The sequence below is a fragment of the Podarcis vaucheri genome (genome assembly GCF_965113315.1).
Source record: "Podarcis vaucheri genome assembly, chromosome: 13".
Lineage (NCBI taxonomy): Eukaryota > Metazoa > Chordata > Lepidosauria > Squamata > Lacertidae > Podarcis > Podarcis vaucheri.
The window spans coordinates 6,597,297-6,612,201 of record NC_138751.1 but is presented as its reverse complement, the minus strand read 5'-3'; the positions used below and the strand labels follow the sequence as shown (position 1 = coordinate 6,612,201).

Below are 14,905 nucleotides of genomic sequence, written 5' to 3'. Positions count from 1 at the left end.
ATCCTTAATTTCTCTATCTATATATTGTCAATAAAATGTTTGTGTGTGTTTATTCAAAACCTGCCAAGGAGTCCAGTTCGTTTTGTTGTTTCTTTTAGTACTTTGTGAAAGGTTCCCGTTCTTCTTTAAAGTCACAGTTGCCCTTGTCACGTCGTTTGCGTGTCAATTCCGCCAATTCCGCGTGGTCCATCAGTTTCTCTTGCCACAGTTCTTTGGTCGGGATTTCTTCATTCTTCCATCCTTGTGCTATTAAGACTCTTCCCGCCGTTGTCGCGTACGTCAAGATGTTTTCCAATTTCCTTTCCTCTAACAAAAATGCTTCAGGCAGGTCCGTCAGCTTTTTAATAAGAATGTCAAAAAGCTGACAGATCTGGACCTTCCTTCTACCATGGGTCTGAAACCGTAGTTCCCCAACCATTTAAGACATGGACGGGGGATATTTTTCTCTATCCAATGGCTCTTCGATCCACAAGGCGGGGGGGAGATGACGCCTTAGCAGGCCCTCCCTGCTACTCCCGTCAGGAGGTGGGTGCCTGAGTTTTGCACTCGCGACAGCTTCCCAGCTTCTCCCAAAGGCGGCTGCAGGTGGAACATGTTACGGTGTGTCCTTGAGGTCACGATGGCACAATGTCCTTTTCTCTTTCCCAGGCTGGCCTCATCGCAGACGCCTTCCCCGTTCAAGAAGCGATCCCGCCGCGCGCCGTTTCGGCATTATCGCCCACAGGTAAAGGGGTACCAAAAGGTTGGCAGTGGAAATATCGTGGGTGTGCTGGCCCCGGGGGGGGGGGGAGGTACTAATACCGTAGCCGAAGTTCAGTCCAGAGTCACTAGCAGGGTAGACGAACACTGGATGCGACGCAAGGTCCGAAACAGGGAGCCAGGCAGGGGAACAGGAACGCTGGAGGGGCAGCAGCAGGAATCCAGGCGGGGAACAGGAACACTGGTAGAGCAGAAGCAGGGAGCCGGGCGGGGAACAGGAACACCGGAGAGTCAGGAGCAGGAAGCCGAGCGAGGAACAGGAACACCGGAGAGTCAGGAGCAGGAAGCCGGGCGAGGAACAGGCACACTGGGAGTGCAGATCTAGGTCTGGGTAAAGCAGGTACTCCACAACGACGTTGCTCCCGCAACCTGGGACCGGGCTGCCTGACCTTTATCTTCTTCTAAGGCCGGGGGCGGTCCCGGCCCCCAGGAGCCCCGCCTCTCCTGGCCTGAATGCGAGCACTCCTCCTGGGAGAGACCAGTTCCCTTCGCCTCTCTGCCCTAAGCCAGTGTTTCCCAACCTTTTTGGGGCAAAGGCACACTTGTTTCATGAAAAAGATCTCGAGGCACACCACCATTACAGCCCCGTGACGTCAGCGCGCAGCGTAACGCCGGGAGGGACATGAATTGCTAGCAAATTACATAATCACCTCCTTGAGGGCTGGCTCATCTTCTCCGAAGGCAGAACCCCATTAATTAACAGCACAGACTCACACCATAGCCAAGACGAGGGGGGAAAACCTCAGTCATGCACATGTGGGGGCTAAATGAGGACGAAGACCGGGCAGAGAGCAGGGTTCAAATCACCCCACCTGGCCAGGACAATCCCTGGGTGCTCCCTTGGGCCACTCGCCTGACCCACCTCGCAGGGCTGTTGTTGCGAGGATAACACGGGGAGAACCACGCGCGCCCCCGGGAGCTCCTTGGAGGAGAAAGCGGGCGATGAATGCAATGCACGAAATATATGAGAGGCGACCAGGTTTTGCAGGTGAGGGGCCCCCGCCAGCCTCCGCTTCCAACACCGCAACAACACCGAGGTTTCCCCCCGGGCTCGGCTCGGGGAGCAGCGCTGCTCCCCCCCCGGCTCCCCTTCGCCCTCCCGGCTCTCTCTGCTGCCCACTGGGGACCCCCCTCACCTGCCAAGTCCGGAGCGCCGGTGGAAGTTGCATGCATGCATGCAGGGCGCCGCGTTGCCATTGCATTGCACTGCACTCCATGCAACGCCTGCACGCATGCATTGCCTTGCACGCCCGCCAAGGGGTCTCCCCACGGTCCGATGCGTCCCCTCCGGCGCGGATGCAAAAATAACACCCCCCCGACGCAGCCCTACCTGGGGGGCAGCCTCCGCCGCTCCGCCTCCGCGGGGATCCCCGGGCTCCATCCTGCCGCCCGATCTCCGCGGGGGCGCAGGCAGGCTGCGCGGGGTCTGCGCGGAAGAGCCCCTGCCCGCCCGGCCGCCGCCGCTGCGCTCATTCCATGCCCGGGAGAAGAGCGCTTCAAACAAAACGCCTGGCCCGCCAGGCCACGCTGGGAAACGTAGTTTGCGCACCCCGCGCGGGCGCGGAGCCCAAGGGCGAGGGGACTACGGATCCCGGCAGCCCCCGCGCCGGGGGCGGAGGGGGAGAGGCCGGGTGCAGGGATGGAGGGACGGGTGGGCGAGCGAGTGAGTGAGTGGCAGCCGCCAAGCCTTGGCCGAGAGCCAGGAAGGGCCTCCCCGGAGGAGGAGGAGGAGGGAGGCACAGAGTGGGAGGGAGGGAGGGAACCCCAGGGGTCATCTAGTGACGGCGCCCCAATCGAAAATTTGACTTTTTTAAAAAAAATCTTTCAATTTTTTTAATTTTTCCCGCGGCACACCAGGCAACATCTCGCAGCACACTAGTGTGCCGCGGAACAGTGGTTGGGAAACACTGCCCTAAGCCTCTGCAGTTCAGGAGAGGCCGAAGGGTTACTGGGCCCCGGGGGAGGCTCACTTGTAGCCACTGAGTCCTCCAGCACCTCTGGGGCCAGAATGGTCTCACCTGGTGCCTGCCCCTGAGGATCTGTCACAGGTGCAGGCTCCTCAGCATCTAGGCCTTGCCCCAGTTCAGCCGGCCCTGGAGGCGGGGACTCCTGTGCCAGCTGGGATTCCTCCGGTTCACTCTCAGACTCGGAATCCCAGGCCATCACAGTGGGGCTTTTCCAGTTGAATACCTTCCTGTCGGGCGTTGACATAATTGTTCCGTGGTGCATGAATTTGGTTCACAATCTTTATTTGTTCTGTAAAGTAGTTTTCGTAACGTGCATGGAAGAGAGAAGATGGTTATGCCCCTGCCATTGATTCGAATCCTGTCCCGCTCTGGAGGTTAGGACTCAAACCAATGGCTTCAAGTTACAAGAAATGAGTTTGTGACGAAACCTCAGGAAGAACTTTCTGACACTAAGAGCTGTTCCGACAGTGGAACAGTCTCTCTCCGGAGGTTATGGACTCTCCTTCCTTGAAGGTTTTTAAGCAGAGTTTGGGTGACCATCAGTCTGGGATGCTTTCGTTGAGATTCCTGTATTCTGTGATCCTGTGACAACAATTTTTAAAATGAAAAGCAAAAGCATGAAATAGGCTGGTGGAATGAGTCATTGCTGGTTCTTTAGCTTCCTGAAAACCCGGCATTCAAGATGCTAGCAAAAGAATAATACAGTGGAACTTCGGTTTTTTCGAGCGTCTCGAAAGCCGAACGATTTGGAACCCAAACGCCCAAAACCGGAAGTGAATGCTTTCGTTTTCGGACGGCTTCCGAGGCGTGTTTCTCTCATTTTCTTAATGGAATTTGCCGATCACCCATGGAGACTCAGTTGTTGAACATTTCGGAAGTCAAACGGTCTTCTGGAACAGATTGCGTTTGACAGCCGAGGTTCCACTGTAATAAGTGTATTTCTAGAGCTCGTGGCTGTAGAGAGAAACATTGGCTGTGTGAAATGGTGCTTTTGTCTCCTCCTTAGGTCTAGTAGAGGTACAGCAGATTTTGCAGGCATATATATCGATTGGTGTCTTTTGGGGGGGTAGTTTACTTAGGGGACGCAGGTGGTGCTGTGGGTTAAACCACAGAGCCTAGGACTTGCCGATCAGAAGGTTGGTGGTTTGAATCCCCATGACAGGGTGAGCTCCCGTTGCTCAGTCCCTGCTCCTGCCAACCTAGCAGTTCGAAAGCACTTAAAAGTGCAAGTAGATAAATAGGTACCACTCTGGCAGGAAGGCACCGTATTTTTCGCTCTATAAGACGCACCAGACCACAAGACGCACCTAGTTTTTGGAGGAGGAAAACAAGAAAAAAAATATTCTGAATCTCAGAAGCCAGAACAGCAAGAGGGATCGCTGCGCAGCGAAAGTAGCAATCCCTCTTGCTGTTCTGGCTTCTGGGATAGCTGTGCAGCCTGCATTCGCTCCATAAGACGCACACACATTCCCCCTTACTTTTTAGGAGGGGAAAAGTGAGTCTTATAGAGCAAAAAATATGGCAAATGGTATTTCTGTGCGCTGCTCTGGTTTCACCAGAAGCAGCTTAGTCATGCTGGCCACAGGACACGGAAAAACTGTCTGTGGACAAACGCCAGCTCCCTCAGCCAATAAAGCGAGATGAGCGCTGCAAGCCCAGAGTCGTTCGCGACTGGGCTTAACTGTCAGGGGTCCCTTTACCCTTTACCTAGCTTACTTAGCCTGCAAAATTCAGGTTTTCTTGGCCTAAAAGGACAGAGGGGCGTTTCTGATTCTCTCTCCCTCTCCCCCCCAGGTTACCTGCCCCCAGAATCCTGCTTGCTGTGCGGTTTGGAGCCCCCATTGCTACACTGCCCCGCTTGTGCCCAGTCCCTGTGCCCAGACTGTGACCGCCTCTTCCACAAGCACCCCTCGCGGACCCATCACTGCCGGGTGCCCATGAAGGAGCAAGCATGGCGTAGCCCCCCGGCCCCCAGGTTAGCACAATCGACCCCCCACTTTGACTCCTTTCAATATTTCTACCCCCAAGCTGCGTTCAGAAAGGCAAACGATTTGGCCCCTTTCCTGGGACGGTTTTACTCGGGGCGGACATTTCCTGCCTCTGTTCTGCTTGCTTCACGAGGAGGAAATGGTATTGGACGTGTCCTAAATTCACTTTGTGTTTTTAGTCAAGGAAGCAGTAGTTTTATTTCTGGTGGGCAGAAGCATTGTAGGAAGGGCAACCCTTGACCGTTTCCCTCACAGTTCTGAAATAATAATAATAATAATAATAATAATAATAATAATAATAATAATAAAATTATTTATACCCTGCCCTCCCCGGCCAGAGCCTGGCTCAGGGCGGCTAACAGCAATAAAATTATAAAATTATAATAAAACACAATGGGGGAGAACCAGTTTATTACAATACAGGTTAAAATATAATTTAAAATGCAGCCTCATTTGAATAGTAGCCCATAAATCAAATACAGTGGTGCCTCGCAAGACGAAAAGAATCCGTTCTGTGATTCTCTTTGTCTAGCGGGTTTTTCGTCTTGCGAAGCAAGCCCATTGACGGATTAGCGGATTAGCGCTATTAGCGGCTTTTAGCAGCTTATCTGCTGATCGGATCAGCTGATAAGCGGCTTAGAGGCTTAGAAAAAGGGGGGAGGAAAAAAAACCAGCAGGAACTCACAAGACATTGTCGTCTTGCGAAGCAAGCCCATAGGAGATTCGTTTTGCGAAGCACCTCCAAAACGGAAAACTCTTTCGTCTAGCGAGTTTTCCGTCTTGCGAGGCATTCGTCTTGCGGGGCACCACTGTAGTCCACTCCCAAAAGGTGCCTTTTGGCTTAAAATATGTGGTTGTCCAGGTCCCGTCAATGCCCATTCCTGCAGAATGTGCGCATTTAGTCGAAAAATAGCCTTGAATTGAACCTTGCATAATTTTGCCCGGAAAAACAAGATTTCTCCCAGCATCACGCAGGGTTCCCTTGGCAACAGGTTTCTTTATTAGACATGCTCTAAAGGAGAAGTGAGGCTGTTACTCGGGTCACATGGCCAAAGAGCAGAGAAGAGGAACAGTTGACCTTACTTCCCTTAGACAACAGTAGTTGTCATGTTAAGTCTTCAATAAATACTTTAAGCATAACTGGAACGGGATGTCCAGGGTTCATTTGCCTTTAGCTTTACCTTATTCCCATGTGGGAATTCGCCCACAGATGAGCTGAACTATGACATGAACTTGACATGAGCCAACAGTGTGACGCGGCAGCTAAAAAAGCCAATGCAATTCTGGGCTGCATCAATAGGAGTATAGCATCTAGATCAAGGGAAGTAATAGTGCCACTGTATTCTGCTCTGGTCAGACCTCACCTGGAGTACTGTGTCCAGTTCTGGGCACCACAGTTCAAGAAGGACACGGACAAACTGGAACATGTCCAGAGGAGGGCAACCCAAATGGTCAAAGGCCTGGAAACGATGCCTTATGAGGAACGGCTAAGGGAGCTGGGCATGTTTAGCCTGGAGAAGAGGAGGTTAAGGGGTGATATGATAGCCATGTTCAAATATATAAAAGGGTGCCACATAGAGGAGGGAGAAAGGTTGCTTTCTGCTGCTCCAGAGAAGCGGACACGGAGCAATGGATCCAAACTACAAGAAAGAAGATCCCACCTAAACATTAGGAAGAACTTCCTGACAGTAAGAGCTGTTCGACAGTGGAATTTGCTGCCAAGGAGTGTGGTGGAGTCTCCTCCTTTGGAGGTCTTTAAGCAGAGGCTTGACAACCATATGTCAGGAGTGCTCTGATGGTGTTTCCTGCTTGGCAGGGGGTTGGACTCGATGGCCCTTGGGGTCTCTTCCAACTCTATGATTCTATGAAATAATAATAATAAATTTATTATTCATACCCCACCCATTTGGCTGGGTTTCCCCAGCCACTCTCAGCGGCTCCCAATGGAGTATTAAAAACACGATAAAACATCAAACATTAAAAACTTCCCTAAACAGGGCTGCCTTCAGGTGTCTTCTAAAAGTCTGGTAGTTGTAGTTCTCTTTGACATCTGGTGGGAGGGCGTTCCAGAGGGCGGGTGCCACTACCAAAAAGGCCCTCTGCCTGGTTCCCTGTAACTTTGCTTCTCGCAGTGAGGGAACCACCAGAAGGCCCTTGGAGCTGGACCTCAGTGTCTGGGCTGAACGATAGGGGTGGAGACACTCCTTCCTGAAGACTTTCTGCACAACTCTTCTGACTCAAAAGGAACAAATTGCATCAATAGTTTACAGGGCTGGCCTGAGGCATTTTGCCCCCGCCCCCAGGGCAAAACAGAAAACGACGCCATACCCTGAGACGACTTGTTGGATCATTTTTTAATTCGCGGGCTGGCCTCCATCTGTGCGGTCTGCAGCATATGCTTCGCCTCGTTGCTGACCAGCACCTCTCTTTTTTAAAAAAAAGGTTTTTTATTCAAAATTAAAACAAGACATATTATCGAAAAACATACCATCCTTGTTCCCCCCCCCCATTTTTCCTCCCTCCCCCACAAAACCCACCCGCCCCCGCCCCCGCCCCCCAACTTCCCTCAGTTCCAGTCTTTGGTTTCTCTGAGACTACTGTTTTCTGCATGTTACAAAGCTGTATAGCTCCTCAAACTCTTTCGCTGATTATTATCAATAAAAAGTTTGTGAATGTTTATTCAAAACCAGCCAAGGAGTTCCAGTTCACTTTGTTGCATCTTCAAATACTTTGTAAAGGGTTTCCATTCATCCTTAAAGTCACAGTTATCCTTGTCCCATAGCTTGTATGTCAATTTTGCCAGTTCTGCATAGTCCGTCAATTTTTCTTGCCATGATTCTTTAGTTGGGGTTTCTTCCGTCTTCCATCCTTGTGCTACCAGAACTCTTGCGGCCGTTGTCGCATACATGAAGATGTTTCTCAGCTTTTTTTGACAGGTCTTTCCCTACAATCCCCAACAAAAATGCCTCACCGGCGCTTCTCTTTTGCCTCGGTTTCCGCTCTCTTTTCAGCGTGACCCTGGTGACCTCCGACGCCGGGTCCCTGAGGCCTCCAACGGAGCCCCTGATGCCGCCCTGGCACAGCCTGACCACCCAGCGGCTCCCTTGGTGCTGCGCCGCCTGCCACATGAAGAATGACGCCCGCTCCGTCCTGTGCGTGGCCTGCGACCGGCCCCGCGGCTGCAAGACGCCCATCAATCCGTCGCCCGAGGACGAGCCGGCCAGCTTGGGGCAGCTGGCCCGGGGACGCTGGGCCTGCCAGTCGTGTACCTTTGAGAACGAGCCGGCCACGGTCCTGTGCGCCATGTGTGACAGACCCCGGCTGGCGGGGAAGCCCGGGACGGGAGACGCAAAGCCCCTCATCGCCTGGGGGAAAGAGCCAGGGCCACAACAGCAAGACGTAAGTGTACCTCTGGGACAGAGGGCGATTTGGGATTCCTTTTTTAAAAAAATATTATTATTTTCCTTATACATACTTTTACAATGCAGTACAGTAAATCATGGGGCGCGGGTGGCGCTGTGGGTTAAACCACAGAGCCTAGGACTTGCTGATCAGATAGTCGGCGGTTTGAATCCCTGCGACGGGGTGAGCTCCCGTTGCTCGGTCCCTGCTCCTGCCAACCTAGAAGTTCGAAAGCACCTCAAAGTGCAAGTAGATAAATAGGTACCGCTCTGGCAGGAAGGTAAACGGCGTTTCCGTGTGCTGCTCTGGGACCGAGCAACGGGAGCTCACCCCGTTGCGGGGATTCGAACCGCCGACCTTCTGATCGGCAAGTCCTAGGCTCTGTGGTTTAACCCACAGCGCCACCTGCGTCCCTGGTACATGGGTAGATGAGTCTAAAAAGCCCAGGACACAGATTTTTATGGTCCTCTAGCAGCTATTTACCAGAGACAATGTATTTAGTGTTCCCTCTGGAAGCGTACACTCAATTCTGACCAAACTAAGCCCCCGGTGTAAATTTGGCTCACGAAGCGGGTTCTGTGCAGGGAATTTCCTCTCGCAACCGATCCCAGCCTGCTGTCGCTCTTCTGTCCATCCGCTGACGGGGTGGTGCTGCGTGTCGATCTGCATCTTAACCTTAGGGCTCTGGGTTCGAGCCCCACGTCGGGCAAAAGGACCCTGCATTGCCGGGGGTTGGACTAGATGACCCTGGGGGTCCCAGCTCTACGATTCTACGATTCCTTCCCTTCCAGGCCTCTGGCTGGCAGTGTGAGCACTGCACCTTCTGGAACAAGTGCCCCGGGCGGGTGTGCGAGATGTGCAACTGCACCAGCCAGCGAGGGGGGGCCGAGCCCCCGCGGCCGCACGCCAAGCCGGAGAAGGAGGATGACGAAAGGTCGAGGAAGGGGACGGCGGAGGTCAAAGCTGATCTGAGGAGTCTGCGGAAGGCTCTGCCCATCTCCCAGGAGGAAGCGGAGCTGCGGAGGCAGGAGAAACTGCGGGAGGACGGGCAGAAAATGGTGGCCATGATCCGGGTGAGAATTTGCCGGTGGGGGGGAGGAATCATCTGACTGTCCACAAGCAATCAGGCTTGCAAGGGGTGTCTGGGTCAAGTGGACCTGCAAGACTCCCCGCCTGCCCCTCTCCTCAGGCCACACCCCTCACACCCTTATTTACATGTGATGCTCCGCCCACTTTTTGCCCCTGGGAAGAAGGGAACTTTCCCCCCAGGCTGAAAATAAGGCTTCTCCACTCCCTGTGGGTTAAACCACAGAGCTTGCCAATCAGAAGGTCAGCGGTTCAAATCCCCGTGGCGGGGTGAGCTGCCGTTGTTCGGTCCCTGCTCCTGCCAACCTAGCAGTTCGAAAGCACGTCAAAGTACAAGTAGATAAATAGGTACCGCTCCAGCGGGAAGGTAAACGGCATTTCCGTGCGCTGGTCTGGTTCGCCAGAAGCGGCTTAGTCATGCTGGCCACATGACCCGGAAGCTGCACGCCGGCTCCCTCGGCCCATAAAGCGAGATGAACGCCGCAACCCCAGAGTTGGTCACGACTGGACCTAATGGTCAGGGGTCCCTTTACCTTTACCTTTACTCCTGGTTTAGATGGTCTAAATGTTGGCATCTCTGACCAAAATGCTTCTACCTCTCTGCCCTAATTCTAAAATGGCATTCTGCATTTTCAGCTTGAAAACGGCGGATTATTTTTACACCATGGTGCGTTTGAGTGGGGAGCAGGGAGGGCGCATTCTAAAAAGCCGTGTTTAATTTCACACACACACAGAGAGAGAGAATAATTCAGAGTGCTTTTTGAAGGACTTTTTGGTCCAAGGCAAAGCAGTTTTGTGTGTGTGTGGATTTTCAGCTGAGGAATGGGAAGTGGACACACTGAATGGGGGTTCTTCGTGCGTCCCCCTCTTTCAGCTGAGATCCCGAAGGCGGCAACTGAGGGCACCACAGTGCTCTCAGACCCCCTTGTTTGCCCATCAAAGTCTCAGAACCTTTATTTATTCAGATTTTTGTGTGTGGACGTAGTTGTTCATTTGAGGAGGGGCAGTTGCCTCCTTCCCCCTGCCTTGATTTATTTATTTTGTAGCGTTTTACTTGCGAGGTGGGCTTGTTTCTGAGAATCGTCTGTTTTTCTTCTGCAAAATGGGCATGTCTTAGGTTTCCCCTGGGGCCTAAAAGCTTTGGGAACCTCCTCTTCAGCATTTTCTGTTAGCATGACCGAATTTGGGGCTGGGAGGAGGAGAGATCAGAATTGCAGGGGGTGGCTGCAGAGACCCCTTTTCCCGGCGCAAATATCAGGCCTTCCTTCTCCCTCCTGACCCGGCCGAGAGAGTTGCCGACCAGCTTGAAAAGCCCCTTGCTCGATTTGACCCAGGCCCGGACCTCCTGCTCTTTTGGACCCGGGCCTCGAACCCTTCCCTCCTTTTCCCCCCTCAGGAAGCGGAAAAAGTCGGCGTGGCCCCCGAATTGGTGGCAGCCGCCTTGCGCTACTCTGGGGCGGAGCTTCCCCTGGCGTGGCTGAATTCGGAGCTCCCTGGGGTGTTGGAAGGCGTGGCTGAGCTGGCCACGCAGCGAGGCGAGCAGGAGCCCGGCGGAGGCCTGGGAGTCTTGACCCGCCAGGAAGTCCAGGCGGCTTGGACAGAGAGCCTGGGGGACGTGGACGAAGCCGTCAGCCGATGCCTCAGCGCACGGCGCAGGAAGGTCAGCCGGGACGGGACGGGCCTCTGGAGAAAGGGGTTGTGTTGTAGGGGGGAAATATTTTGGGAGAACACAGCATGGGCTGTCGAGGGTCGTTCCAGGACGTTGGCGGTGCTTGGAAAATGGGGGCGGCCTTAAAGGATGGTCTGGGAAGTGGGTGGGGCCAGGTCAGCCAATCAGGATAGGTTCTGGAGAAAGGGGAGGTGCTTGTGAATTGGGGGTGAATGGGAGGAGATGATGGACTTTTTGGAGCTGGCTGACCAGACTTGAAGAATCCGTGAACAGAAAGAGGAGGAACATCAAGAAGACTGGAAGAAATTCAAGGACTATTTAGCTAGATATTCTAAGATAATATAAGCAGAATTACTTGTCGGTACCAAACTGGCCTAGGAGTAAGATAGGTTGAATTGTATAACATTATGGATTGAAAACATTAAGAGAAGAAAGAAAGATGTTAATTGAACAAGTTAATTTTATTGGAAAACTGCTACAATGGGTTCTATGGAAACTCAGCTAGGGGGGGGGATTCGAGGAAGTGATTTAATAATGGTAATTAAATTGGGATTTTAGCAGTTAGGATATATGTTTGTTGATTTGCCTTTTTATATTGTATTGTTTTTCTTTTCTGTTTATTATAAATTTGGAAAATATAGTGGTACCCCACAAGACGAACGCCTCGCGAGACGAAAAACTCGCAAAAGGAAAGGTTTTTTCGTTTTCGAGTTGCCTCGCAAGACGAATTTCCCTATGGGCTTGCTTCGCAAAACGAAGCTTGCCCCGGGGGCAGCGGGTCTTCTCTTTTGAAGCAAGGGGCGGCGGGGAGAAGCGATCTTCTCCCTGCAGCCCCAGGTCCGGGGACAGCGGGAAGCGCTTCCCGCTGCCCCCGGACGTCTTTTGAAGCAAGGGGCTGCGGGGAGATCGCTTCTCCCGGTGCTCCGAAGCGGGGCGGGGGGGGGGGCGGGAACACCTTCTGAAGGCGGGCGGGGGGCGAAAGTCTTTGTCCCCCCTGCCTGCCTTCCCAGGGGCTTTTAAATCGCCCCGGACAGCGGAGAAGTCCTCCGCTGTCCCGGGGCGATTTTAAAATGCCGCCCACCAGCATTTTAAGATCGCCCGGACAGCGGAGAAGTCCTCCGCTGTCCCGGGTTTTTTTTAAAATGCTGGGGGTGGGAAGAAAAGCCCTTGTCCCCCCCCCCCAGCCTTCAGAAGAGGTCCGGGGACAGACTGTCCCTGGACCTGGTCTGAAGGCGGTTTCCCTAGGAACGCATTAATTGATTTTCAATGCATTCCTATGGGAAACCGTGCATCGCAAGACGAAAAAACCGCAAGACGAAGAGACTTGCGGAACGAATTAATTTCGTCTTGCGAGGCACCACTGTAAATAAAATATATGGGGGGGAGAGGGGGAATGGGAGGGGCCTATATTTTGTGGGTGGAGCCTCGGGGCAGAATTCGCACCTGAGCCAATGTCTGGAAGGAGTTGGGGAGGCCCGGGGAAATGGGCAGCCGGCTGAGGAGAGGGCAGTGAAGGAGCCTGGGATTCATTAAGAATAGGAACGATTTGCTGGTGAGAAAGGAAAGAGGGAGGGGAGCTGTGCTGAGTTTGGAAAAGGAACGGGCTGCTGGGCTGGAAAGGGCAGGGATGTGCTTGAGGCTAAGCTTTATTTGAGCTCCCTCAGTCTCAGTCCCTGGATGTGCCCCTCCAGGAAAAAAAATGGTAAAAGAGCTCCTCTGAGCACATGCAGAGTGCTTTTGGAAGCCGAGCTCTGTGCTGCGGGCCACTGGAAGGGTGGGATCCGGCTGAATGCGCCCTCTTTCTGTGCAGTTGCGGGAGCTGAAGGCGCTGGGCTTTGAGGAGCGTGGCCCCGTGCTGCAGGCCCTGTACCAAAACAACGGGGATCTGTGGCGAGCCTTGACGCAGCTGCAGTGCCAGCGGTTGGAGCCCTTTCTTCAGCGCATGTGGGAATACGAAGACCCTCCCTTCGACTTCCACAGCCCCGACCGACAGGTGAGAGAGAGAGATTAAGGCAGGAGTGCCCAAACTTTTTCCAAAGCGGGCCAGATTTGAAGAAGTGAACATGCGTGAGGGCCGACCGCAGATGTTGAGCTTTTTTGAGGATTTAACCCCAAAGTTGTTGACCTTTATTTTACAATTTTACTCCATAGTTGTTGAGCTTATTTTAGGATTGAAGTTGCTTCAATCCCCAGCACATATATTCATCATCATCAACCTTTATTACGGTCCAGAGACCCAACAGATCGTTACAAAGCAATACACAATTCATACAGCCTACTTCCAGGTTAAACAAGTATTTCGTTCAGAATATACGGATCATTGGTTCTTGCAACTACCGATAAAAACTTTGCCACTGCTAATGTTCTGGCATTTCTCCGGTCTTCCAATAGGAACCTGACATAGTGAGCCTCTGATTTTCCCGGGAAAGGTACCAGCAAGGGTAATATCAGTTCAGCTCTGGCTTGCTCATATTTTGCGCAGTGCAACAAAATATGTTTTATGGAATCGATGTCTTGAGCACACGAGCAAAGTCTGTCCTGGGAAAGACGTTTAGTCCGGCTTTGGTGAAAAGCCTTCGGTAATCTGGTACTGTCAGGTTTTTAATGTAAGATGTTAACTTAAAGACATGCCCATATTGTACTCCTACTGCCAGTGGACTACAGACTGCGTGTGATCGAGATCACAAGTCACTGTGTGCATTATCCCATAATCTTTGCTTTAACATCTTTAGGGCGCGTTCATAACCCAGGTAATACAGTTGGGGGGGGTGACAGACCAATAGAGGTGGTTTTTTTAGCCATGGTTTTCTGTGCATATATTGCCACAGGGGCCAGATTAAATCGACCGGCAGCAGGCCAGATTAGGCCCCCAAAATGGACTTTGGACATGCCTGGATTAAGGGATTTCGGAGGTGGCTGGAGTGGGGATGCCCTGAAAAAGATATACCAAGAACTCTGGCCACAACTTTCAATTTGAGGAATAATTCCTACTCAAGAGTTGAAATGAAAAACGTGTATATTCTGCTAAGAATAACAGTTTGCAGCTAGTAGTAAATTAAAATATAACATGTAAGTACGATGGTTTTAAAGTAATGGTAAGTTTGGATACATCGTTTAAGTGCAGAAATAATGTAGTTTCAAATATACAGTGATATGGTACAACGATACATGAAATACCAGTGCACAACAATTGTTTTATACAAGTCTCAATGTCAGTCAAAAAGAGTCCATATATATAAAAAATCAGGTTAAAGAATACAGAATAAAGGATCAAATAGGGCCAAAACGGAGTATCCGGAGTGTGAATCAGATGTACGACTCAGTAGTGGTGACCAGGACAGGGCCCTGTTTCGGAGTAGACGCCTTCTTCAGCTCGGTTTTTTGGAGACTATAAATCTGTTGGAAGTCTGTATCATTTAATTCTTTTATGTTTCTTTTTCGACTTACGTCTTAGATAATTGAATCCAAGTTTTCTTGCGGTTCTGCACGATTACTATGGCCAAATGGAGTGGGGATGCCGCCGTTATCCTTCCTGTTGCGCTGTCTGTAACTCTTTCTCCTCCTTTCAGGCTCTCCTCCGCCGCCTTCTGGCCTCGCTTTCCCTGCCCAGTTGGGGCCGAGCGGAGCTGGTGGTCTCATTGATGCTGGAGCAGCCGAGTGAAGGTGGATGGGAGCTGGCCGACATCGTGGAGGCCGTCAAGGCCTCGCCCAGCCGGGACTTCATCAAGCGTCTGTTGAGCTGGGAGTGCGCCGTCTGCAGCCTGGCCTTGCCTCGGAACAAGGTACCAGACACGGCTCCTATGCTGCATCCTGGGAGAAGGTTCACTCTCTCACCCTTCAGCTCAGTCGGTCTTGCTCTTTAGGAATAACAGCGGTACAGTGGTGCCCCGCAAGACGAATGCCTCGCAAGACGGAAAACTCGCTAGACGAAAGAGTTTTCCGTTTTGGAGGTGCTTCGCAAAACGAATTTCCTATGGGCTTGCTTCGCAAGACGACAATGTCTTGCGAGTTCCTGCTGTTTTTTTCCCCCTTCC

The 14,905-nt window shown here is 52.2% G+C and overlaps 1 protein-coding gene across 3 annotated transcripts in view; it reads left to right on the top strand.

Moving 5' to 3' along the window:
- Positions 1 to 14,905, top strand: part of RNF31 (ring finger protein 31) — a 42,216-nt gene that overhangs the window by 10,182 nt on the left and 17,129 nt on the right. For all 3 annotated transcript variants that reach the window (XM_082197534.1, XM_082197535.1, XM_082197533.1), the window contains exons 6-12: positions 649 to 724; positions 4,521 to 4,701; positions 7,726 to 8,113; positions 8,908 to 9,189; positions 10,599 to 10,862; positions 12,682 to 12,864; positions 14,441 to 14,653. In XM_082197534.1, coding sequence (XP_082053660.1) covers positions 649 to 724; positions 4,521 to 4,701; positions 7,726 to 8,113; positions 8,908 to 9,189; positions 10,599 to 10,862; positions 12,682 to 12,864; positions 14,441 to 14,653 — 1,587 coding nt within the window. The remainder of the gene's footprint in view (positions 1 to 648; positions 725 to 4,520; positions 4,702 to 7,725; positions 8,114 to 8,907; positions 9,190 to 10,598; positions 10,863 to 12,681; positions 12,865 to 14,440; positions 14,654 to 14,905) is intronic.